Below are 27,271 nucleotides of genomic sequence, written 5' to 3' on the forward strand. Positions count from 1 at the left end.
CAGCTAGTAAGCACCAGAGGTTGGATTCTGAACTGAGTCTTTAGCTTCAGGCCACCCCATAGTATTGCTTCCTGCAAGAAGTTCTGAGAAATAGGCAAATGTGAGCCAAAATAATCAGAGAGGGCATCCAGCGAAAACAAAGCCTGGGCTTTCAGGAATGAACAGGATTTTAATAAGTACAGTTGAACAAGGGGAAGTGTGATGGAGAAAATGGTGCAGAAGAAATCATGAGGGTCACACTGAACATGGTGTGTAAAGGGGAAGGGAACCCTGTGACAGGAAATTGTGCGTGTGCGGCTGTGCAGTTTACACTCAGCCAATGACAGAGGGTCCTGCATCTCAGAAAGAGAAGTGTGGGCTTGATCAACTACAGGATGGGTGGTGTGGAGCCATTGAATGTGATCAGTCAGATTAATGAAGTGAAAAGTGCTAATTTGGGAAAATTGGCTGGAATATGGAGTGTTGTCCAGAGAGAAAGCACCTAAACATCCAAAAAGGTAGAGGACAGGAAAGTCCAAGGTTAAGGCCCCCGGTGTCGGGTGAAGGTTGCTTCCTCAGTGACGGCTGTCTTCTCACCAGTCCTCACGTGGTGGAAGGGGTGAGGGAGCTCTCTGGGTCTCTTCTATAAGGACACCTACCCCCTTTATGAGGGATCTACCTTCATGAGCTCCCAAAGGCCTCATCTCCTGCTACCACCCCCTTGGGGGGAGGATTCCAAGATAAATTTTATTGGCGGGGGACACAAATGTTCAGTCCGCAGCACCCATGGAGAGCAGCATGTTTGGGGTTTGCCTCCTCTGACACAAGATTGCTGGACATTGACACTCCCTTTCCTTTCCTCTTCCCCAGGGGAATGTACACCTTCTGGTACCTCTGCTCTCTTCAGGGTGAACCCAAGGTCAGGCCTCGGAGGAAAGTCACAGGTGTGAGTGCTTAGAAATGAGGCACCCCGTACTTGGGTGATGGACGTACAGAAAAGGTTAAAGGGCACTGCAGTGATCTTGCTGGAGTGCTGGTCCCATCCCACTGTGACCCTGTCAGTAAGGGTACGAGTGTGCCAGTGTGGTGGTTGGGGGCACTGACTCCTGATCGGGGGCTACCGGAGGTCAGAATCGTGGCTCTGGCACGTGGGCAATTTTCTTGACTGATGCGGGTTTTATTTTCTACATCTACAAAATGTGTGAGGAACCTGTTATAAATTTGTAAGGTCGTTTTGAGGACTGAAGCCTAGAGAGAGACTAGAGTGTTGGAGACTGATGAAAAGGAAGAGCTGGTGGAATGGGACTTGCTGGAGGTCACGTCACTCAGCTGATTAGCAACACAGCTAGGAAGTGGTCTCCTGGCCTCCAGGTCTTTCTCCCACTCCTTTCTGGCCATATAGGGGTTAATTGAAAATTTCTTAGAGTAGCTAAGTGATCTCTAGTTTACTGAGTATCTCAGTTAGCTGAAAATTAATATACGTGTTAATATAGCCTCAAAAGCTACCTTAGAGTTCATTAATAATCTATTAAAAATTCAAAGAACAATATATACACTAAAACTGTGTTAAAAACTTTCTTAAGTGTAATTTTCTCTTGTTTTTATATTCTTGAGGTGTTTGGCAAAAGAACCTAATTAACCCATATTTTGAAATAAATGAGTATAAGTCCTAGCGTTTTCTTATTCTCAGGGATCCTTGTATATTCATGCAGAAAACAGCTTCAATACTACCTACATATGTGGAATTTCTGGAATCAATAAGCAAGGGAGAAAGGCGTTGTGTGTGTTAGAGTGGGTGATTTTTCCCCTCCTATTGCTTTTCAAGGGCATTTATTGAAGTAACTTGGTTATTAACTCACCCAGATCCAATTAAAATGAAAGAGTAAAACAAAAGCAAAGTAATTTTATATGGCAAGTTTCCTAAGAAAAAATAAAGGATGATTTCAGATAGCACGTACATAACTGCACATGCATCTTGATGAACTGATGCACAGTTACTCGTGTTTGGTTAATAATGAGAACTCTTGGTTGCACATAGCAGGAAGCCAACCTGAATTAGCTTAGGAAATAGAAAGGAATGCACTGACTCAGAAATAAGAGGAGAAGTTGACTAACTAAGCCGCAAAATGGCAGAGATGCAGCTGGTTTCAGACACAACTTGCTAGGTTTTCAAAGCCTGCCAGGTCTGTCTGCTGTCTTTGGAATTTTTCTGTGTGCTGACTTGTATCTTACTACAACACTGGCTTCATGATCTCCAGCTTCTAGGGGGTGATGTTTTGTTCTGTTCTGTTCTGTTTTGTTTTTTTCCATAGTTTGAAAATCCCAAGGAAAGATTGCTGTGTTGGGTACCGATCCCTGACCTGATCTGTGGAGGCTGGTAGGGCATGCCCGTGGCTTGAGAAATACTGCCCATAAAAATTCAGGGTTACAGTAGGGGGTTATTTTTCCCCAGAATTAGTAAGTCTCCCTCAGCTCTCCCCTCTTCTTCATTCCTTTTCTTCAATTCTCTCCCACTTGACTGTCACTTCCTGAGCTTCAGCTGCCTAGTCCATTCAGGCTGTTGCCCTTTGACACCACATCAGCAAGTCAGGTTTTGCTTGGAACTTGCCCTTTTCCAGAGTGGACTGCCTGTGGGACAGCCATTCTCTCACTCAGTTTGGTTACCTCTTACAAATTGGATACCCTTGTCCCACTATAATCACATGAGCATATCCACATGATCTTGTAGTCGTCTATATACACTGCTAGCTCTGGCTGAAATGCCCTCATAGGCAGCATCTCTTTATGAGCCAGCTGCTCTTTGGATAATCTTTGTCAGAGATGGTTTACTGGGTTTTACATGGGTAGAAACCTGTGCCTTGAACAAATGGATAAAAGCAAGGTGCCAGGAACAAGAACAGGCAGGAAGAAAAGTGATGGGAATTTACAAAATTTCCAGCTCATTACAGAGCTCACCCATTACCTCTTTCATTTTGTTTTAATTTTAATTTATTGAACTGCAAGCTGTTTGCAGAGAGCTCTGTTCCACTCATGTTTTAACAAGCAATATCTTAAGTGGGTAAACTTGGAAGAATAAGTATAGGAAAACTGTCCATAAGACCTCTAATAGCCTCTGGTTTTTCTTACATTGAGCTATACTTAGACAAGTCAAGAAAAGCACTTCCCTATTTTCTACCCCACAAAATAAAATCTAAAGTAAGAGACACATATGTTCAGCTATAGATATGAAACCTAGTCAACCTCAATCCTGTAGGGGGGAGCATATATATTTGTGATAAGTTCATGTCACAAATAAATAGAGGGACAATTATGACCTAGGTATAAAATGTTCAAATCTGCAAATGGTTAATTTATGACCCCAAATTGAGAGTGGTGGATGCATTAGCTTTCTATGGTACTATAATAAATAACCACAAGCTGGGTAGCTTTAAAGAGCAGAAATTTAATCTCTCACAACTCTGGAGGCCTGAAGTCCAAAAATCAAGGCACCAGCAGGGCCATGCTCTTTCTGGAGGCTCTGGGAAAGAATCCTTCCTTGTTTTTCCAGCTTCTGGTGGTTTTGGCATTCCTTGCCTTGTGGTAGCCTGACTCCAGTATCTGCTTCTGTCTTCATGTGGCCATCTTCTCTTTCTGCGAGTCTGGATCTGAATGTCCCACTACGTTTTTATGAAGATACTAGTCACTGGATTTAGGACCCTCCCTGGGGCAGGATGACTTCACCTTTACTGATTCCCTCTGAAGACCCTATTTCCAAATAAGGTCATATTCTGAGGTTCTAGGTGTCATAAATTTTGAAGGGGTACTGTTCAACCCAGCACAGAGGAATTAGGCAAAAAAAAAAAAATATGTTTCTCTCAGTAACTGTTTCTGTTTAGGTAATTGGTGTTTGAAGTTTCAAAGGAATGTGGATTCTTAAGTTTCCTGATGTGAGGGACTCTCAGAAGTCCTGCTGGCACTGAATCTGTTTCACTGTAGGTGCTGGTGAAGGGAGAGCAGGAGGTCAGCACAGCTTTGTCAAGGACCCCGCCCCCAGCTCCAGTCTCAGAAAGATAACATACATTTCTCCTAAGATTTTCTTACCTCCTGTTCTCAGTGCCTTGGCTCTAAGTTTGAAGGAATTCTGAGACACTTAGAAGTTTTGTTTTTGTTTTTAAATCTTATTCCTGTCTAATTCTATCCCAACTGAAATAGGATGAAACTATGTGAGATTCTTTGGACCATTGTGTTACTTTATAAAACTTTATGTGCTTAAAAAAACTGAATATGTAGAATAGGTTGCTGATGTTTAAGATTTTTCATTCATTTTGTCCTTTCCATTAATTATACCCACAATGGCCCTTATGCAGCTAGAATAGATAGGTATTCATTCATCTCTCGTTGAGATAGTTGAGTCATGTACTGAGAACTGATTCGGAGTATGCACAGATTCTTAAAGGTTTGCATTGAGAGCAGAGTGCTCCCATTCCCTGAAAGTGTGTCCTGCACCGAACAGGTTATGGCCATTCATAGCCAAGAAAAAGATGCAGAGCAAAGTAAAGAAAGACCAATGCATGGAGGCAAAGGTGTGAATCGTGATTATTGAGGTCTTGTACAAATGGTTGTAAGAGCATCTCAAGTGGAGGATTGGGAGGGCAGATTATAGGGTCGATTCACAGTTGTGAGCTTCTGGGTCCATTGTGAGGGTTTGGTGACTAAATAAGTAGTTTAGTGATGGGTGGAGTGACTGAAAAGATGCGAGAGAACTAAAAGAGCAGGGCAGGGGGTGGGAAGAGAGTTTCAGAGGGCATGCAGCCCTGGGTGGGTATAAGTCCAGGGTGGGACAGTGGGGTTGCTGATGTGCAATGCAGGGTAGGTCAATGGAAATGAAACTACCCAGAAATTAGAGGTCAATGCATTTGAATTTGATGACTTAGGCTTATTGATGATAGCTTCAGAGATAGAGGAATATTTATTATTTTCATTCAATAACCATTTATTAAGTGGTCTGTATGTTGCAGGGACTACACTAGACGCGTCTGACCTGGAAAAAGAGTGTAAGAGAAGATGACAGGTCACAGGCTATAGTATAAATATTTGAGGCTCTTCACTTTCCAGTGGTCGATGTTATGGCTGATGTTAATTTCCACCTTGGTCTTGGCTGTACTTAGCAACTCTTTTTTTCTTCTCTTTCATTTGTGTTTTGGTTCCTGGGCTGTTCCTTTACTATGCACCCACATTCACAGATCACCTCCAACTGCCAAGTCATCCTTGCCTGGCATCTATTGCATATGAAGGCGAGTCTGTAAATCTCACTTTTGTGATGAAGAACACAATGATCAATAACACACTTTAACATGTCATCGGGTGAGTGTGTCATTGCCACCCACTTCCATGTGCTCTGCTTTGTATTCTTTTGTATTATTTCTTCTGCAATCATAGAGCCAACCTAAAACAAAACTTAAATGTTCATTTCAATCTCAGAAACACTAATTTATTTCTTTCTATACTTTATGTTGCCATGCCTTCTTTGACAATTTCTGTAACTTCAGTATGTTTTGAATAGCGGCACCTGCCTGGCATTCCCATTTGGTTGTGATAATACTGTGACATCCGTGAAGTGATCAAAATAGGGCAGCCTCTTTAAGTGCTGCTTCTTGTAGCACTAATTCATTACAGCCTCATTTATCTCAGAAATATTTTAATACAAAAAAGTATAACTACATTTTTCTTTCAAACACCCTAATGACCCAGAAAGAAAAGTCTTTTTCCCATGAACATTTACCGAATACACAAGAAACAGCAGTCTTTGATGCTTGCATTCAGCCAACAAGTAGCACGTGTCTGGAGCACTGGTGTGCCTCCCTGTCCTGCCTCAGACACTGCTGCCCAGTCTCTGCCTCAGCATCACTTGGGCTAAAGAAGATCACAACACAGCATAGAACATAGGTGCCATGGCTGCCTCAGGTGTTTTGCGGGGCTGGAGAGGAAGCAGAAGATAGCAACAGCCATCATTTGGGGATTGGTGGCAATGCGCCTCTATCCTTAGGCTCTGTAAGCATGGCAGAAAGTATTGTGGGATCTTCTCTCTCACTGGTGGGGGGGCATGCTGTGAGCTGATGGCCCTGACCTACTCTGATCAAAGTGCCCCCATTCTTGGGAACTTGTACCCTGTGCTAAACAGGTTGTGCTTATCCACAGGAATATTCTTGGTTTCTCACTTACTTATTCCACATAATTATCTTAAAAGTGCTTCTTGAGAAAGTCACCCATTCTTTGGGAGTTTGATAACCCACATATTTTCTCCTATATTAGTAGCCGCTTAACTCAGTTGCTAGCTTTACATATACTTCCCGGCAATTCTCTCTGTTTGTCCCTTTCATCTCTTACATCCATTCTATTTTGCCAAGAAATTGCTTCTTCCATGTCTCCTTATCTTTTCCTGTAATCAGTGCCCAGGTGGGCATGCATAAAGGTTCCTTATTGTATTATGAATGTATTTTTTCCTTAGGAAATCCTCATTTTCTAGTGCTTACCCTCATTTGCAATCTATAGGTCAGATTACATTTTAATTTTCCCTGAAGCCCTCACTAGGTTTCAAGGAAAAAAATCATTATTTGTTCTCTTTTTAAAAAAAGCTTCCTTTAAGACATTTATTTAAAGCATTTTTTCTTTTTTATTGAACTTATTGGGGTGACACTGGTTGTCTCCTCTCCTTAGAGGTCAAAGTGTGCTTGGACTAGGGTGGCAAGGAGGGCTGGAGACCCCTCCAACCCATCAGGCTCCCCGCCTGGCATTGCTCCTCTGCTGGCAGGGCTGTGTGGTGACTCTGGGTAGTAGCTCCAAAGCACCTTCAGGCATTGGGCTTGTGGTGCCATCACCCTCCTTGCTGACATTTGTCAGCAATGGGCCTCACTAAAGCCTTTCAGCCTCCCTCTTAAGGCATCAGCTGGCAGGTGCATCTACAGCATGTCTTCCTGCAATAGAATGTTGCAATAGGAGAACTGACTCTGGGGTCAGACCAGCCTGGTTTCAAATCCCTGTCCACCACTTCCTAGCTATGATACTTTGGGTTTGTTATGCAATCCTCTGAGTCTCAGGTTTCTCATCTGTAAAATGAAGACTAATATTTACTTTATACATTTCTTATAAATATTAGATGAGATATATCAAATGACTAATATAGTGGCTGGCAGATAGTAGGTGCTAAAGAAAAGACAGAAGTTATTAATATTATTCCTAAGTGCAATGGTACCTTGGAAGTTTGATATTGGTTGCAGGACTCCCAGGAAAGGCACTTGCTCTTAAACTGTACTTGAAAAATAACTAAATAAAATTAAAAAAAATCTATTTAAAAAAAAGTAAAATAAAAGTAAGAATGACATTTGAAAAAAAAGCTTCTTTTAAGACATTCATTTGAAGCATCTTTTTTCTTTTTTATTGAGTTTATTGGGGTGACACTGGTTAACAAAATTATACAGGTTTCAAGTGCACAGTTCTATAGTCATCTGTACACAGTATTGTATGTTCACCACTGCAAGTCAAGTCTCTTTCCATCTCCATTTATCCCCCATATACCTTCCTCCACCTCTCCCAACCCTTCTCCCCCAAGCAGTCACCACACTGTTGTCCATGTCCATGAGCTTTTTTCCTTTCTTTTGTTCTATCCCTCCTTTTCCCTGCTGCACCCTCACCAAGAGCTATCAGCCTGCTCTCTATCTATGAGCCTATCAGTATTCTGTTTGTTAGCTCATTCTGTTCATTAGATTCCACATGTGAGTGAAATCATATGGTATTTGTCTTTTTCTGACTGGCTTATTTCACTTAACATAATGCTCTCCATGTCCATCAGTGCTGTCAAAAGGGTAAAACTTTCTTCTTTTTTACAGCTGAGTATTTCCACTGTATAAATGTACCACAGCTTTTTTATTCACTCACCTACTGATGGACACTTGGGCTGCTTCCAAATCTTGGTTATTGTAAATAATGCTGTAAAGAACATAGGAGTGCATGTACTTTTTTGAATCAGTGTTTTGGATTTCTTTCAATAAATTCCCAGAAGTGGAAGGAATCGGTAGGTCACAAGGCAGTTTCATGTTTAATTTTTGGAGGTATTTCCATACTGCTTTCCATAGTGCCTGTACCAGTCTACATTTCCACCAACAGTGCATGAGGGTTCCCTTTTCTCTACATCCTTGCCAGCACTTGTTCATTGATTTATTAATGATAGCCATTCTGACAGGTATGAGGTGATATCTCATAGTGGTTTTAATTTGCATTCCTCTGATGATTAGCAGTGCTGAGCAATTTTTCATATATCTATCAGCCATATGTATGTTGTCTTTGGAGAAGTGTCTATTTGGGTCCTTTGCCTCTTTTTAAGCATCATAATGGCAGGCACCACCTAGCCTCACATCTCTGCAAACACACTCTTACCTCACCCTTGCTATGCCTTAATGAAGACCACTACTTTCTGTAGCTGCCTTGGCAACACCCAGCCGTTTCGACCTAACAATTCCTTTCCAGGTTTTACCTTGTAAAGCTCATTATAACCTAGAAGTTCCTCTTGAATTTATAACGCACTTAGCAAAAATCTCACATGTGCCTAAGTACTTCACTGTGGACATATTTGCAGTACCCAGTGCCCCTTAGAGCACTGAGATACCCAAATCAATAAAGTCTCACAAGAAAGCTCAAACTACATGTGGAAAGTGAAATCTAATAGAAATCTTGGGTTATTTTGTGTAACCATTGTATATTATGCAACCATGTTTGAATAATAACTGTTGTGATTTCCAAGCAAAATAGAATATAGTTTCTGCCTTCAGGGTGCACATTGTTTTAGAGACAAGTGCAGACAAAGCCAAGTGCAATGTCATTTCTGTGTATGTGATGTTAAAAATGTACAAGTGGTAAGTAAGGAATGCTTCACTGCGCAACTCGAAATAAAGCTGGATTTAGAAACTTGAATCCCTAGCTGCCTATTCAGATCTCTACCCACTACATACCATTTCCCTCTTCTGCTGCTTAGATTTTACTATATTTTAAAGTGAAATGATGTAGAAAATTTAAATGGAAAGCCTTAGGAGAAAATAGCTGAAAACACTTCATCTTTATATGCATGTTTGAGGCAGAAAAACAAGCAAAGATTTCAAAATGCATTGCCTGCATTTGAGTAAATATGGCTAAAAGAAGTGTGGGAGAGCCCTAAAACAGCTTAACTTTTGGAAATTTAGGGACACACTAGGGTTTCTTTGTCTGATAAATAGAAGGTTCAAAGAATCGTGCAACTGGTGGCAGCATCAATAACTCAACTAGGCTAAGTACAAGGTTCATGCATTCTCTCTGGCTAGAAAGCTTTTTGGGATGTGAGGATATGCTGAGCTCTCTCTGAGCTCCCTGGCTGATGTGGGAGAGTGTTCTGAAGGGAGCTCATGGAAGGGGCAGTGGAAGGAGCCCTGCTCCCATGGACCGTGCTTTCACTTCAAGGACTAACTTCCCTGCTGATTCTATTTTCACTGCTTCCCCTTCCTATTTTTAGGGGTGTCACAGGAGCACATCACTACAGTGTTTTCTCTCTTCTCTCCCAAATTCTAATAGTCAAATTCTTAATAGAATTTCTTTTTAAATCCTAAAATAAAAGTACCCATTATTGACCCTTATTTTGTGCTCAGCTCTGTGCTCAGCATTAAGAAGACAGACAGGTAAATAGAGAAGCTAGATGCATGAGACATCATCTCTCACCTTCAGTAGAGGTGCCTTGATTTTTTTTTCTATTTGGAAGTGAAAAACAAGGGAAGAGGAGCAAGGGAGAAGTAAAGCTTGGCAGAAGGCAAGCAAGTTTTGAAACATCTGTTATGCAGAATGGGAAGGGAAATTTTAAAAAAAGGATTAATAAAGTCCTGTGATTCTTGGAGTTGTTATCTCCTTTTTTGTTGTTTCCGTGGTTGTTGTTGTCATCATTACAACAAATTATACTTGAGCCACACAACCTTTACATGACTGAGAAAACCATTTCTTTGAGAAACTGATCATCAGTTATGCTAGTCCCAGGCTTGTGCCGTGTGGTGGGCTGATTTAATGTATTGCCTCCTCTCTCTGCTCCGTGCTTGTTTAGGTGGAGCCCGTGATACAGAGAGGCCACGAGAGTCTGGTCCATCACATCCTGCTCTATCAGTGCAGCAGCAACTTGAACGACAGTGTTCTGGACTATGGCCACGAGTGCTACCACCCCAATATGCCCGATGCATTCCACACCTGCGAGACTGTTGTGTTTGCCTGGGCCATTGGTGGAGAGGTGAGGCTAGTATTTACTGAGATGTAACAATGAACTGATCATGCTTTTCTCTACGATTCCAATACTTATAAGTAAAGCTACACATTATTTTTGATATGAGGGTGGCTTATTTTTCTTTCCAAGGAAAGAAATTCTTTCCTTAATCCTTTTTACCTTATTAGCTATTGATTAGTGGAGTTCCAGTATGTTGAAATCTCTTTCAGAATGGTTGGTTTTTGAGTGGAGTAAAGCTTTCAGGCACTTTCATAGGACACTGTCTCATGAAATTTTTCTGATTTAGGGTTTTTCCTATCCGCCTCATGTTGGATTATCCCTTGGCACTCCATTAGATCCTCGTTATGTACTTCTGGAAGTTCATTATGACAACCCGGCATATAAGGAAGGTGAGTTTGTTCTTCATATATTCTACCTATGATTTTAAAAAGTTTTGTAACTTCTGTCTTAGAGTTGAAATAAAATAGCACCCATTGTTAGAATAAAATTTTATGTTTATGATCCAAATTAGGATACTTTTTAAAGTAAAAGAGAGAACTGTTAATAATTACATTGGGACAAGAGTAATGAACCAGCAAATGAACACAGCAGATGGGCCTTGTGGTCATTAATCTTAAACAAAGTTTGCGTACTACTTACCAGGAAGTAGAAGAATACTCTTCCCCTTGTTATGTAAATTAGTCCCAAATACAGTGTGCTTATGAAACATTTTCTAGCTACACATATGAAAAACTACCATTTATCACACTAGGAAATATTAAGCATTTTGTTGTGTGAAAGGAAAACCATAAATATACTCAATAAGTACTTAGAGACACTACACGATATGATATTGAAATGAAGAGGGATACATATGTACATTTGATTGCTGAATTTACTTATGTAATATTCCAAACCCAATATATTGAAAGATTTAATATGAAATCATCAACAGAAGCAATATAAAGCTGTTGTTTTATATCAATTCATGCATTTGTTCAGCAAATATTGAACACCATGTGCTGGGGCTGTGCTTAATGATATAATGCTTGTGCAAAACAACCTGTTTTTATCCACGTGGAAATTATAGTGCAGTAGGAAAGGAAAACAATAGAATAATCACACCAATTAATATAAAATTATATATAATATATACTAATTGACCCAAAGGGTTAATTTGGTATTCATAGGTAGGTACGTCACCACTGCAGAAAGGAGTCTACTAATTTCCAAACTAACGGAACAGATGTATGGAATTTGGGATTCATATGTTCCCTCCTTATAAGTATGTCAAAACAAGGAATGTGTCTTATTCATCTTTCATTCCACAATGCTTATTGCAGTGCTTTTCACATAATAAAGTCTCAATTAGTATTAATTGAATAACTGCTGAATGATTGAAAAGATAGTGACAAACTATATAGAAAGTTAATTATTAATATTTTTCTCCATGGTTTCTCAACCAAGTGGTTGGTTTTCACCTTCGGGTAAATGTTATTGAACTTCACCAGAAAACCATATAAGACTTTTTGTTGAGTTCTTCTAACAGTAATGAATGACTTTAAGATTTTCCTTCTGTCTTCATTTTATTTTTTTTCCATGATCAAGTGGAATTTAATCTTAAGATGCAAGGTTTGTACAGCACTCACAAACCAATCAATATAATACACCACATGAACAAAATGAAGAACAAAAATCACATGATCATATCAATAGAAGCAGAAAAGCACTTGACAAAATCCAGGACTCATCTATAATACTAAAAAAACTCTCAGTAAAGTGGGAACAGAGGGAATATACCCAAACACAACAAAGCCATTTATGACACAATCACAAGTAGCACCATATGCAATGAGGAAAATCAAGCCTTTCCCTTAAAAGTAGAAAGAAGACAGGCCTGTCAACCCTCACCGTTCTTCTTCAACACAGCTGAAAGTCCCAACCACACCAGTCAGACAAGAATAAAAAAAAGGCAACCAAATTTAAAAAGAAGAAGCAAAACTGTCACTATCCACAGACTACATCATACTATACATAGAGAGGAGCCTAAAGATTCCACCAAAAAAACTACTAGAACTAATAAATAAATTCATTAAAGTAGCAGGATACAAAATATTTAAAAACCAGTTGGATTCTTATACAGTAATAATGTACTTCAGAAAGAGGAACTCTAGAAAATAATTTTTTTCAATTTATATCCTTTTATTAACAAATAATTTTTTTAATTTTATTTAGTTATTTTTCAAGTACAGTTTTTTGTCTATTTTTCCCAACCCAGCCTCCCCCGCCCCTTGCTCCCCACCTCCCTCCCATTTCCACCCCCCTTAGTTCTCGTCCCTGTGTCCTTCCTATTTGTTCCTCCAAATCCCTCCCCCTTTTTCCCCTTAAATTCCCTTCCCTCTCCCCTCTGGTCACTGTCCCCTTGTTCTCTATTTCAGTGTCTTTGGTTATATTTTGCTTGCTTGTTTGTTTTGTTGTTTAGCTTCCTGTTAAAGGTGCGATCATATGGTATCTGTCTTTCAACACCTGGCCTATTTCACTCAGCATAATGCTTTCCAGTTCCATCCATGTTGTTGCAAAGGGTAGTAGCTCCTTCTTTCTCTCTGCTGCATAGAATTCCATTGTGTATATGTACCACAATTTTTTGATCCATTCATTTACTGATGGGCACCTAGGTTGCTTCCAACTCTTGGCTATTGTAAATTGTGCTGCTATGAACATTGTGATGCATAGGTTCTTTGAAATTGATGTTTTAGGATTCTTAGGATATAATCCTAGCAGTGGAATTGTGGAGCCCCAATAAGGTTAGCTACTGACTTCCCAATGGAAATACTCCAAGAAAGAAGAGAATGGCAAGAAATATTCCAAGTAATGAGAACCAGAGGCCTACAACCAAGGCTACTTTATGCAACAAGGCTCTCAATCAAGATAGAAGGCCAAATAAAGGACTGTCTTCATTTTAGATCATTGGAATAGATCAGCTAGTCAATATAAACATTTCTCCTGTGAATGCAGACAATATGGCGACTCATCTTTTAATCCCCATTTTAATTTCATTAATCTTTGCTTGTATCCCTTTTTTTGTGACAGTTTAAGAAAAATTAATGAAACACTTCAACTGCACAGAGGGATTATTTTTTTAAGAGTGTAAACTCACTTTTAATTATATATATGCTCTTGTTCCAGGCTTAATAGATAACTCTGGACTGAGGTTATTTCACACAGCAGATATAAGGAAATACGACGCCGGGGTGATCGAGGCTGGCCTCTGGGTAAGCCTCTTCCACACCATCCCTCCTGGCATGCCGGAGTTCCAGTCCGAGGGTCACTGCACTCTGGAGTGCCTGGGAGAGGTATGCTGTGTCTCCATCTGCCTGCTGCTCTGGACAGATCAGTCAACGTTCTTAGAAAACTCTGTTGGGAAAAATTCCTACTTGCTCATTATCAACGTTTTTCTTATTGTCACACTACAAAACCATTATTTCAATTTTAGCAAGGCCTTTGATTGCTTTTTCAGATCTTGAAGGCTACAGGAGTAGCATTCTGAAGATAAGAATGACTCAGCATGTTTTTGGTCTTAGTACTACCTCCTATGCTTGTTTCATATTGGACACTTCAGTTTATCTTTTAAAATTTCTTTTTCTGTTCATGTAGTTTCTTTTCTCAACTTCACCTTTCATCTCAATTTTTCCATTATTTATTTTTAATGTTCTCTCTTTTTCTTTGCTTCATAGTTTCCTTCCCTTCTTTAACCAAAGAGCAAGAATAACAAATTTAAAATATAAACAGTAGAATGACAACAAACACAACTATCAATAATCAAATCCAGCAAGAATGAAAACAAAAACAAATTAAGCAAAGAATAGAACAGAAACAGAATCACAGAAATGGAGATCACATGGAGGGTTATCAGCAGGGAGGAAAGGAATGGAGGAAAAGGTACAGGGAATAAGCAGCATAAATAGTAGGTAGAAAATAGACTGCAGGAGGTTAAGAATAGTATAGGAAGTGGAGAAGCCAAAGAACTTATATGTACAACCCATGGACATGAACTAAGGCGTGGGGGGGGGGTGCAGGTAGGAGAGGGTGTGCAGGGTGAAGGGGAAAAAAGGGGGGAATAAGCAAACCATAATAGCATAATCCATAAACTATATTTAAAAATACAGATTGGATAAGATAAAACTATGTGTAATTATTTAACAATGGCTGCTTTCATTTATATTCATTTCTATTGAATGAAAGTGTTTTAACATGGATCAGATTCTTTATGAATTAAAAGATGGTGTGATTATAGGCAGTGTGGGAGGCTGGTGAATTGGAAATATGCTCTTGTGAGTTATTTAGATTGAAATTTAAATTGCTATTACATCACTTACAAGCTGTAGGACCATGGACAAGCCCGTTTAATGCATCTCTCCCACTTGGTTTTCTTATCCGTAAATAATTTGTCTTTTTAAGAGTTTTAATTTGCAGGTTTCTAACATACCAGAATATTTTTGCCAGGAGCTTTGACTTCCTGTTTACCTCTTAAAAGAAGGAAAAAGAAATATAACATTTAGAAGTGTTCCAACAAATGTTGCTTCACAATGATAACACTGGCAGGAATGTCATGGAAAACCCAAATTCTAAATGTTTGGTGGCTCGAGCACTCATTCAAATTGCCTTAGCTTTTCTTTTCAGTTGTCCTTCCAAGTCACTTTTAACAAGAACTGTCTGAATACTCCCTTGTTTGGGCTAATCGAGTCTTCCTCTCTCCCCACCCCCAACCTGTAGGCTCTGGAAGCGGAAAAGCCCAGTGGAGTCCGCGTGTTTGCTGTTCTTCTCCACGCTCACCTGGCCGGCAGAGGCATCAGGCTGCGGCATTTTCGAAAAGGGGAGGAAATGAGATTACTTGCTTATGATGACAATTTTGACTTCAATTTCCAGGAGTTTCAGTACCTAAAAGAAGAACAAACAATCTTACCAGTATGAATGTTTTGTTCTTTCTCAATGAATGTTATAAAAGTCATGAGACATGTATCCGCTGAGAATTAGCAAGGTTTCTACTGGTGAAATGAATTCTTCACTTATTCTTAAACCACCCACAATGGGTGATGCACAGTGCAGATGGAACGTGTTTGATCTGTTTTCCAAAATCAAAACTTATTTTTCTTGCTATTCCCAGGGGCACTTCGAGTTATTGATTTTAAAAAAGTAAATATTTGGTTCCAAGCACTAACATTACTCTTCTTTTACTTGACTCCCCAGTTGAAATTTTTGGCTGCAATTCTAGTCATGGTGAATCAGAGCTTTCCTTATTCCATAGGATATATTTTTTTAAAGCTTCATTTCAGTAAACATGGTTACAAAGGTAACTCTCTTATTTGACAGTGGTGTTCAGACATGGCTAATTATCTTGTGCTCTGTAACCTACTTGCACCAATACTTGGGTCCATGGCAGAGGGACACGAAGAGAATGTATGCCTTACAATAATGAAGGTTTTAAAAAGGAGTTTTTTTCTATTTTGGTGATGCTTCATTTTTTTCAAAAATGTTTATCCCATTTTATTTTTAAAAGTTCAATTTTTATATACTCTTTTTGAAATGAGAGTAATAGCTATATCTTTTCTACATGCAGAAATTCTTTGATACACCCTGAGAATTGAAAGATGAAGTGTGAGAAACATGGATGTAGTCAAGATTCTTCACTCTCTTTTGTGCCTGCTCTTGTCTTGGGGCTTTCCAATCAGTTTTACTGTGTTATCTCAGAGCTTCCCAACCAGTGGTCTGTGAGCAGCATATAAGTGTGTTGAGATATTGATCCCTGGTCCCTCCGACTGGCGGGGCAAGGAGGAAGAATCTGAGGGCTAGCACCCAAGTTACCCGTGTCTGATCCAGAAATAGCCGGTCCACTTACCTGAGTGGGCAGCCTAAAATAGTATTATTTTCTACGTGTGCTGAATTGTCCAAACGATTGGTAGACACTGGAAAAATAAATTACTATTAATTTACCTCACAATTCTGCTGTCAGGAAATAAAGACATGACTAAAGATGCCAAAAGAAAATAATGTAAAAGAAGAGATAATCACCATATCTAGTATCTCTGGCTAACATTTATGAAGTGCTTAATCTCTACTAAGGATTTGTTTTGCCATTGAATCCCCTCAGGACAGCTGTACAAAATAAGTGCTATTTTTATCATTATTTTTTATGTGAACACGCTGTGCCCGGATGAGTCATTTCCTTACTGAAGGTCACGCAGCTCACACATGGTGGGGCTCCCCTGAGCCCAGGGAGCCTGGCTTGTTTGCTTGCTTGCTTGTTGGTTGAGAATTTAATAGATGAAGGGTCTTCTCCCGAATGAAATTACTTAATGCATTCCTTCATATAGCAAATTCAACTGTTGGCCTACAGATGTATTAGAGAAATGGGACAGCATAAAACTCCAATCTGAAAGCTCATACTTTTATGTTTTAGGGAGATAATCTAATTACTGAGTGTCGCTACAACACGGAAGATAGAGACCTGATGACTTGGGTAAGAACATTTTTATTATGAAAATTTATTTGAAGGAAGGGAGGAATAAACTTTGATTTTAAAGAACGAGAATAGAAAACATTCCCATTGGGAAGCAAAATTCCTAAATGTTGTAAACATGAAACATTATAAAAGTGAAATTAGACTTGTTTTAACATTCTATCAGATTGACTAATGATACTATGGTAACATTTGCACTGGAATTTATTGACACTGTCATGAAAAGCTATCCTTAGTCTTTTAATTTTTCCTCACACACTATTATTAATAAAAGACCTGTAGTTACTAATGACCATGTACATGAGTCTGGATTTAGATGAATCAAGACTTCAAAAGGAAGAATGAGTTGCGTGATCTTAGGGTTTCGGCCCCAAAGGGAAATTTTATCCCAACAGATTTACTGGGGAGTTCTGCCTAATATTTAAGAATTAGATCATTCATGATTTGCTTATCTCTTCCAGAGAACACATTTCCCACCAACTCGTTTTATGAAGTTAGCACAATCTTAAACTGAAACTTGAGAATGGCAGTTTGAGAGCAGTCAACAATATGCACCCCATGGAAATATCTTTGACAAAAGTGTTGTCAAATCCAGCATTATAGAAAAATGCACTATATAAAAATGTAATGTTAGGACCAATTTGGGTTTTTCTAAGAAATATCAAATTGGCTTAAATTAGAAAATACATTAATGCCATCCTTGAAGCGTCCTTTAAAAGACTGAAGGAAAAAGATAACCTCAACTGGGGAAGAAAAAAATCATTCACAAAAATTTAGGTCAGTCATGGGGGAAAAAAGAGCAAACCAAAAAAGAGAGAATTTTCTTCACAAAATAAAAATTGGCCATGAAAAATCTATAGCAAATATGAAACTAAATCAAGGGCTAGAAGTATTTCTTGAAAATCAGAAAGACAGGGATATTTATTATTACTATTTCTATTCCACATTGTACTGGAAAAGAAAAAATATGAGATGTAAGGTCAGAAAGGAAGAGGCAAAAAACCAAAACACATTATTCACAGATATACAATTTTCTACATGAAAAGTCTTCTCAAAATTGATCATATCTAAAATTAACTGTATTTTAGTATTTAAGAAATTATCTAAAAAAGATACAATTAAAAACTCTTAAGTTCTACAGAAATAAAATCTGACATTAGCTGTGTTTGATCTTTGTGGAAAAATTGTAAATATGCATAGCAAGACATAAAAGAAATGTGTTAAAGAAATTAAGAGATACTATATTGATGGGTAGAAAAGCTCAGTAAAATAAAAATAGTTCTATTTAAATTTACTTATAAATTTTGTATAATTTCAGTGAAAATTCAGAGAGGTTTTAGGATTGGGGACTATGTATTAAGAAATTTGAACCTAGAAATAGCTAAAAAAGATATTCTCCCATGTAGTAAGTAATCTTATAAAACTTTGACAGTTTTAGCTTTTACATGGAGAAAGTTAATTCTAAAATCTACATAGAAGAGCAAAGTGTTAATAATAGTGAGGACACTGCTAAAAAGAGCAAGATAAGAAACAAAATACGGGAGATGAAGTCTTATTTTAAAATTATGGTGATTAATAGTGTGTTTGGGTCCAGAGTTAGAATAGTGAAATAGAGTAGGAGTCGTGGAAACAGACCTACAAATCCTTTGTGTGGAAACTTGATTTAGGAGAGACAGGGCATTCAGATAAGTAAAAAAGGATGGACTTTTCATTAAAAAACACTGACACAATTGGGTATCCAAATGACAAAAGTAAAATTATGTCTTTATCATGCAAGATACACAGAAAATCAACCCCAGATAAGTTAAATATTTAAACATAAAGAGGAAAAATTAAAAACCTTTAGAAAAAAATATATGAATGTATATTTATGACTTTGGGGTGGGTAGGAATTCTCTAACAAAACATAAAAGCACAAACTATGAATTAAAAGACTGATGAATTTGACTACATTCAAGCTTTTGGTTACAAAAAATGGTTAAGTAAGTGAAAAGAAGTTTTAAACTGGAAAAAATATTTGTAATACAGAGATTAAAACAGCATTACTATTCAGCATTTAGAAGAAATTTTATTATTCAGTAACATAAGACAAACATACACTAGAAACAAAAGATAAAAATATTTCATAGAAATAAATGTCCAAACAGATAATAAACATATGAAAGGATCCTTGATTTTACTTGAAACCAGAGTCAAGCAAATGTAAACCAGAGTGAGATATTGTATACCTAGCAGTTTGGCAATATTTAAAATTGTAATTCCAGTGTATTGAAACTAGACCCCTCACATGCTGTTGAATATAAATGTATAAAACCACTTTGGGGAAAAACATGGCATTCTTGAGTAGAGTTGGAGGTTGATATATACTCTACCCAGTTCCATTCCTCTGTGGATTTAACCTTGAGGTTACTCATGCAGGAAGTGTTCCAGGAGACGAATATATAAAATATTCATAGTAACATGTAACAACCCAGGAACAAAATCCTGGGAACAACTCAATTATTTATTTAAAGGAAAACAATAACAACAAAAAATATAATACAATATGCCCATATATTATATAAATAATATATAGTTATGAAAATTAATGAACTAAAGCCATTCATATATTAACTAATGTATCTGAAGAATATAAGGTTGGTTGAAAAGAGCAAATTTGCAACTGACTCTATGTGGTTGTGATATCATGTATCTAAAGTTCAAGAACATATAAAATTAAACATGTATTAAGGATACATCAGTGAACTAAGTGTACAGTGCAATGAAAAGCAATAGAAAGATTAACAAAATATTGAGATCAGCATCATCTTTGGTCTGGCTAGGGAAGAGGAGAGTTGAGAAGAAGCATACAGAAGGTAATCTGGATGCTGGTGTTAACATTATTTTTATCACACCTTACATATAATTTTGTTTACATGAAGTATTTTATTAAATATATAATAAATTTTTGTTTTAGTGTATATTTTGGTGCTCTGCCTTGATACTTTCCCTTTTCAGATCCAAAACAGCTAAACCTCAGCCATGACTGTATCCCTCACTGGGTATTGACTTTGGTGCTAGGGAATCATTCTCTTAAAGTTATACTTTCTCTAGTGTGGCAGCCAGCAGCTAATGACTGGTGGTTGTGAGATTCCAAAGCCCAGTCCCTTCTTACAGTTTGATAAAACTCTAAGTAGCTACCTCAGCTCAAGGATAGATTAAATATGGTATTGACAGCAGTCTTAGATGCAGCCTTATTCATAGAATGGCTTCTCCCTTTGCTTAGTCCTGCTTTGTTCATCTACGGTAAGGCATTATGTTTTCGTAATGTGTAGTCATTGCATATGAGCCACTACATAAGTTTATAATCATGAACAATATTATTAAATTGTTCACCTTTATTTTTGAAGGATAAATAATATGCCAAATACATAATTCTTGATTAATTTATTTTTCTCCTGCAGCAGTTGAATGTGTAATTTCAGTATCTTCTTGTTACTTCCATCATGCAGGATGAAATGTCAGCTGTCAATAGTATCATTGTTCACCTACATGTGCTATGTCATTTTTCTCTTGCTCTTTCAAGGTTTTCCTTTTTTTTCCTTTGACTCTCAGCAATATGAACTATGATGTGTCAAGGTATGGCTCTCATGATATTTGTCTTTGGCATTTGCTGAGCTTCTGGGGGTTATAAGTTAATGGTTTTTTACTAAATTTGGGGAGATTTTAACCATTATCTTTTAATTTTTTGTAACCCTTTCTTTTTTCTCATTCTGGAGCCCCAATTTCATGGGTGTTGGAACACTTACAATTGTCCTACTGATCTCTGGGAAATTTTCACGTGCTTCTGTCTTGTTTTCACTTTTTCTGCCTTTAAATTGGATAATTTCTATTGATCTACCTTCAAATTCACTGATTCTTTCCTCTTCCATCTCAGATTTGTGGTTGAACTCATTCTGTAAATTTTTAATTGAATCATGGTGTCTTTCAATTCTAGAATTTTATTTTGTTCTTTTTGTTTTTCTTTCTGATGTCACCTCTATTTGTTCACTCATTTTTATATATTTGCTTTAATTACTCGAATGTCTTTTTTAACTTCTTAAATATATTTATACCTGCTTTTAAGTTTTTGCTAAATCCAATGACTGTATTCTCTCACAATTAGTTTCTACTGATTGACCTTTTTTCTTTCTGAATACAAATCATAGTTTTCTCTTTCTTTTCATGTTTAATAACTTTAGTTGAAAATTGGACAGTGTAGATAATATGCTGTATCAATTCTAGAATCTCTTCTTCTGAGGATCTTTGGTTTTTTTTTTCTTTTACTTTAATAGATAATTTACTACCTAGATTCAAAATGTGAAATCTGTCCCCTGTGCTACACAGCTGCTGCTATTGACACAGATGTCAATAAGACTACAGAAAATCCATTGCTGCCGGGCAAATACTCTTTCAACTGCCTGATGGGTATCATGTTAACCAAATGCCCCCATGATCCTCTGAAATATTCACTGTGGTGAGAAGTTAATGTCATTTAAACAGAAATGTAAGAAGGTTATGAGGTCATTTAAGAAAGACAACTTTTAAAGTGATGGAAATAATTCTATTAATTTCAAATGTGTTACTACCTTTTAACAAACTAAATTGTCATTGATATTATGTTTCAGCTTTAAGATTCATTGCATTTAAATACTGGAAGGAACTGTATGACTCTGGTGGCTTGTGTGCTATAAATGCCCCAGTTAGTGGCACATGTTTTTCTAAACAAAACGTCTCCATTTTCAGGGAGGCCTAAGCACCAGGAGTGAAATGTGTCTCTCATACCTTCTTTATTACCCGAGAATTAATCTTACTCGATGTGCAAGTATTCCAGACATTATGGAACAACTTAAATTCATTGGTGTTAAGGAGATCTACAGGCCAGTCACGTAAGTGATAAATGAATTTCATGGTAGGGGTAATATATTCCAAAAAGGATGAGCATTAATTTCATATTGAATTTATCACCATATTTCCTTATGGGCTGTTCCATTTGGTTATATTCAGCTGGGGAAACCAGGTGAGCTTCTTGGTTTCTTTGTCCAGGTCTGCAAGGCTGCTCCCAGGTTCTGAGATTTTACTAGGAAGACCTAAAGGGTCCAGCATATAGTTGTACTCATGGCTCATATTAATTATAGTGAGAAAATACAAAGAAAAACAAACAAAAGGGAAAATACATATGGGGCAAAGTCAGCAGGAAAACAGGTGCAAACTTCCAAGAAACCCGCCCCAGTGTAGTCACACAGAATGTGTGTCATTCCACCAGCATCAAATTCTGACAACACGTATGAAGTGTGGTGAACTGAAGAAGCTCATTAACAACTCCGTGCTCAGAGTCTTCATTGGGGGCTGGTCATATAGGTGCCCTCTGCCTAGAAAATACTTAAATTCCAGACTCTCAGGAGGAAAACAGGTGTCCAGGAGAAGCTACCCTGTTGCACAAACAGTCCAGGCACGAAGAGTCACTCTTATCACTTACAGAAAATTGTGTAGTAATACAGCAAATTGGTTGCTAGTCAGGGTCCCTGATGCCAGCCAAATGCCAACCATCCAAGCAGGCATTGCTAAAAACAGCATTCTCAGGTGGCCCATGTTAACTCTTTCTGCACAATTGCAAGTCATAAGAATTACTTAAGACAAAACGATAAACAGGGTCATTATTCCTGCCAAGTTAAAATTATATTCTCAAGTGGGGAAGAGAAAATAGACAAATAAACAATACAAATATAAAAGTTCAGATATTAGATGTTATGAAGATAATCAAGATAGTGACAAACGAGTGTAGCTGTTGTCAATCGGTGGGGAAAGCCTTTCGGGGGAGGTGTCTTAGCCTGACCACTATACCCTGAAGACCATAAATGGGGTGGCTTAGGAACTCTTAAACCTGGTTTCTCACAGTTTGGGCATCTGCAAAGTCCAAGATCAAAGCACGGGCAGACTGAGTGTCTGGAGGAGCCCCACTTCCTCCTGGATGCTCATCTTCTCACAGTAACCTCACATGGCAGACAGAGCAAGGAGCGTTCTCAAGCTGCTTGTGTAAGGACACGGATCCCATAAATGAGGGCAGAGACTTACTCCCAAAGGCCCCATCTCCTAATAATGTCACCTGGGGCGACAGGATTTCAGCCTAGGAAATTTGGGACATTCAATCCATGGCAGGAGGTGATATTTGAGCAGAGATATAAGTGGTGGGAAGCCAGTATTCTTAAATACTCCATAGGGTATTTAAGAATACGCTATACAGAGGGGAGAGTCAGTGTAATGACCCGATGGTGGGTAGAAGCAAGCATGTTCCAAGGACAACACGAAGGCAGTTTGGCAAGAGCAGGGGAATGTGGTCCGGAGTGGGAGGTCTGACAGCGAGTGGGGCAGATCATGTAGGACTTAGGCTATGTGAGGACATAGGGTTTTAGGTGCAAAGGGAAGACACTGTAGTGTACTAAAAGAAGTCAGTTTGGTGGTTGTGTTGAGAAGAGACTCTAGGAGGGGAAGATTGGAGAGAATAGTATCAACCAGCAGACTGTTGTGATCGTCCAGGGCAGAGGTGACATGCCCCAGACCACACGGTGGCAGTAGAGTCACTGAGAAATAGTTACATCAGGTTACCTTTGAAGGGAGAGTTCACTGGACTTGCTGATTGCTTGCATCACAGGGAGCCGGTCAAAGGGAAAAACCAAAGGAAAAATGACGTCACGTGAGTGGTGTGATGTGTGTGGAAAACTGTTTGAGGGAGAAATGCAAAATTCTGTTTAGGATATATTAGAGTTGTCTGTAGGAAAAAAAACAGAGAAGAATTAGGGTGCCTAGTGGGAATCTTGAAGGGTAGATTTTGTTTTAATATAAGGAAGAATTTTCTAATGATTAAGAGTTTTCAAAATGAAAGAGGCTGATGTAATTAGGCAAGTTACACATAGATTTTTGAGGGGGTATATTTAAGAAGAGGGTTAAAAAACCAATGAGGATGTGGTAAAATTCAAATGTTGAAGGGGAATATAATTATGGTCTCCTTTTTGTTTCTAAATATTATAAAAATTATAAATTATAAACTAAAACACTCTTTTTAATTTAAACTTATGGTTCGTAAATGTGTTGTACTGAGTTTGTATCAGGACAACCCAGTGACCACCAGAACACAAGGCTGGATCCACCAAGACACAAGTAACAAAATGCTTATACAAGTTAGTTTGTGAAGTATTGTCAAATGCATGGCTGCGTGTAAGTTATTTACAGACAATTCTAGTAGGTGGAGCAGGACTTGCCATCCTAATTTTACAGAGGAGGAAATGGAAACTGAGAGGTTATAAAATTGTTCAATGTTCTGTGGTTTACAGGAAATGACAGAGCTATGGTGGCTTCTGTATTGTGGTCTCTGATTTTATTTATATGTAAATATATATGTCTTTTATTTAAAATAAATAATTATATTTTAAATAAAATAGTAATGAAAATCAAAACAGCCCATAAAATGCCATTCTAAAAATACTAGAATATAGTCTTGTTTTTAAAATATTGATACCATATTGTCTCCTACAAACATTTAAGTAGCCTTTTTTCCCTTTAGAATATTTCTCACATATTGACTGGGACTTTTTCCTGATCAACAGTTAATTTGAAAGAATGTTGAAACAAATGGACTTTCAAGGCTGTGTATTTACAAGATGGTGATTCAAAACACATTCTCTTTTTGAACATTCTGTGGTCCAATTGTTTTCTTTTGGTTCCTATTGTATAAAAGCCTCGGCAAGCTCCATTCCAGTGTCCCCACGTCCCCATGAGTTCTCTGTTTTCATGTTCCCTGAGTTCTTCCAGTGTCCTTGCCTCTGGCCTCCCCAGGAAGTCCTGCAGTTGCGTTTTCATCCCTGAGAAGGACAGAACTGCTTCCCAGAACAAGGCCAGTTTGAGATGTAACTGCCTACATACAATCATCTAACTACAGGGTAGATGTATTTGTTCTTATGAGTGAAAAGAGCCTGTTATGAAATAGATGTTTGGACTTTAAATCAGATGTTCAGTCCAGTTCAACACAGCGACACAAATATTTTTGAAGGGCAAACTCACACGGTGCTGGTTAAAAGATCAGAAAAAGGAAATAGTTTGGGGGCTTTTTCTGTTTTTGTTCAAAATAAAATTGCTAATTTGGCTTTAGGATTCAACATGAAAAAGGAATATTATCTGCCTATAACCTCTTTTGTACTTTTAATAATTCAGTAGGTGCCCCATTTCACTTTAAACATTTCACAGCAACCCTAAGATTAGAGGATGGCTTTGTTGAGAACTGAGGCAACTACATGTTGTTTCAGCATTTGTCTGTTCTGGGGGTGCCTCCCATAGAGCCGGCAAGGCTTGAGGAAGAGCAAAAACTCACAAAACTAGACGACAGAATAGATCATGAGTTTTTATCAATTCTCTGGTCTCTGAAACATCACTCATTGATGCAGCTCCCGGAAGGTTTAGGTGACGGAAAAGTTCTTGTGTGTTTTTTTTTTTGTTCTATTCCAAAAAAGAGTGAAGAGAGGTTTTTTTTTTTTTACTTATATGAAAAATCACTTTATGTTTATAATATGTGAAAATCACAAATGCTTACTATAGTTTAGGTAATGCAGAAAATGTTTGACAAAGAATAAATGCTATCACTTCAAATTCTGTTAGAAAAAAACACTAATAACATTAACTGAAAGCTATTACAGACACCTTCCTGTGTAGGTATTGATATAAAGATGAATAGATTATGTTATAGAGATTATAACTTGTTCAATTTTTAAACAAAAACATTAAATTTTGATTTTTCTTTAATTTATTAGAAGAAAAAGCAACTGAACTAAAACTGAGGAGTTATTAAACTTCAAATAAATGTTGCTGCTGTTTTTAACAACAAGAGACAGCAAGTAATAGAAGGGCTCACAAATGTTAAGAAAATATATTATAAAAAACATTAGGTATTTGTCTTTCACCACCTGCTTTATTTTGCTTAGCATAATGCTCTCCAGTTTCATCTGTGCTATTGCAAAGGGCAAAAGACAAATACCACATGATCTCATCTTTAACAGGAACCTAAACAACAAAACAATCAAACAAGCAAAATATAACCAAAGACACTGAAATAGAGAACAGGCTGACAGTGACCAGAGGACAGAGGGGAGGGAATTTCAGAAGAAAAAAAAGGAAGGATTTACAGGAACGAGTATAAAGGACACATGGACAACAACTAAGGAGGGCGGAAATGGGAGGGAGGTGGGGAGCACTAGGGGGGTGGGCTGGGAGTAAAAGACAGAAAACTGTACTTGAACAACAATTAAAATAAACAAAGATAAAGGTTGCAATTCAAACCTTTAAAAACCCATTAAGATGATGTAACACTCACTTTTTAGACACTACACGGTGGGGTCTGGTCTTGGTCTTTTTGTTTTTATTTTTTCTTTTTAAAATTTGGGATTTAGGGTGATTATTTGCTTGTTTTTTCTTTTGTTATTGTTTTTCTCTTCCTTCTTTCCCCCTAAACTACATGTTTCGATTCTAGATCTCTGAAAGATGAGGAGGACATCCATAGGTCACATTGTATCCACCCCTAACCCCCCCTTGGCTGTACCTCCAAATATTTATTATTTATATTACAATTTTTATATTATCAAGATTGTAATTGTTTACATTTAATTTTGAAACTTAATCCTAACAACATGTAATGCAACTTTAATTTTTAAATAGATTTAGTGATAATCCTGAATCTTCATATGATTTCTGCCTTTTTGAGTTTTTTTATTTGATTCATTAGTATTTGAGTCTCAACTTATTTAATCAAGAAGGACTTTCAGGTGTTTTGTGCCCAGAGTTCTTTTACACTTGAGACTTTCTGCATTTATATTTGGACAGAACGTGGCTGGGTATAATGTTGTGGGGTCGTTCCTTCACACCCCCTTCGGAGATCTCTGTGGATGAATGGGCGCTTGTCCTTGACCTGCAGAACACACGAGTTACACTGAACACGTTTGACTGCTGCGCATTTGGCTTGGTACCCAGTGGGGAAATCGCTGCATTGTGTACTAAGTTCACATTTCTTTCATAAGACTTTCAACATTTTATCCAAAATGGTGGGCCTTTGTGCATTCTCTCCGTACAAAGGAATGTGGAAACGCTCCTATGGCTTAACATTCTTCTCAATGTTTTGAGTTTTCAGTATTTTAAATTTTATCTATTCTGGTATGTATGTGGTGTGATTTTGTTTTCCATTTCCCTTGTGACTCAATCTTGAGCCTCTTTTCACATGCTTATTGGTCATTTATATATGTTCCTATTTAATTGTTCAAATTTTTGTCCACTGTTTAGTTGGGTTATTTGTTGAATTATAGACTTGTAGGAGTCCTATTTTTAAAGAGTTCTTTATGCTTGGATATAAGTCCTTTGTCAGATGTATTTTTACAAGTAATTTCTCCCAGTCTGTGGTTTGATTTTCATTTTTAGCTGTGGTTTTTGAAATCCATTTTATTATTTGTGATTTGTTTTGTACTTTTAATATC

General features: G+C 37.7%; 1 protein-coding gene across 1 annotated transcript in view; it reads left to right on the plus strand.

Annotated features, from left to right (window-relative positions):
- The window catches only part of MOXD1 (monooxygenase DBH like 1), a 75,044-nt gene that overhangs the window by 44,137 nt on the left and 3,636 nt on the right, over positions 1–27,271 (plus strand). Inside the window, exons 5-10 of the mRNA XM_037136277.2 lie at positions 10,073–10,252; positions 10,533–10,635; positions 13,412–13,578; positions 14,999–15,190; positions 16,683–16,742; positions 21,507–21,649. Coding sequence (XP_036992172.2) covers positions 10,073–10,252; positions 10,533–10,635; positions 13,412–13,578; positions 14,999–15,190; positions 16,683–16,742; positions 21,507–21,649 — 845 coding nt within the window. The remainder of the gene's footprint in view (positions 1–10,072; positions 10,253–10,532; positions 10,636–13,411; positions 13,579–14,998; positions 15,191–16,682; positions 16,743–21,506; positions 21,650–27,271) is intronic.

The sequence above is a fragment of the Artibeus jamaicensis genome, unplaced genomic scaffold (genome assembly GCF_021234435.1).
Source record: "Artibeus jamaicensis isolate MK-2021 breed Jamaican fruit bat unplaced genomic scaffold, CSHL_Jam_final contig_387, whole genome shotgun sequence".
In the NCBI taxonomy this organism is placed as follows: Eukaryota; Metazoa; Chordata; class Mammalia; order Chiroptera; family Phyllostomidae; genus Artibeus; species Artibeus jamaicensis.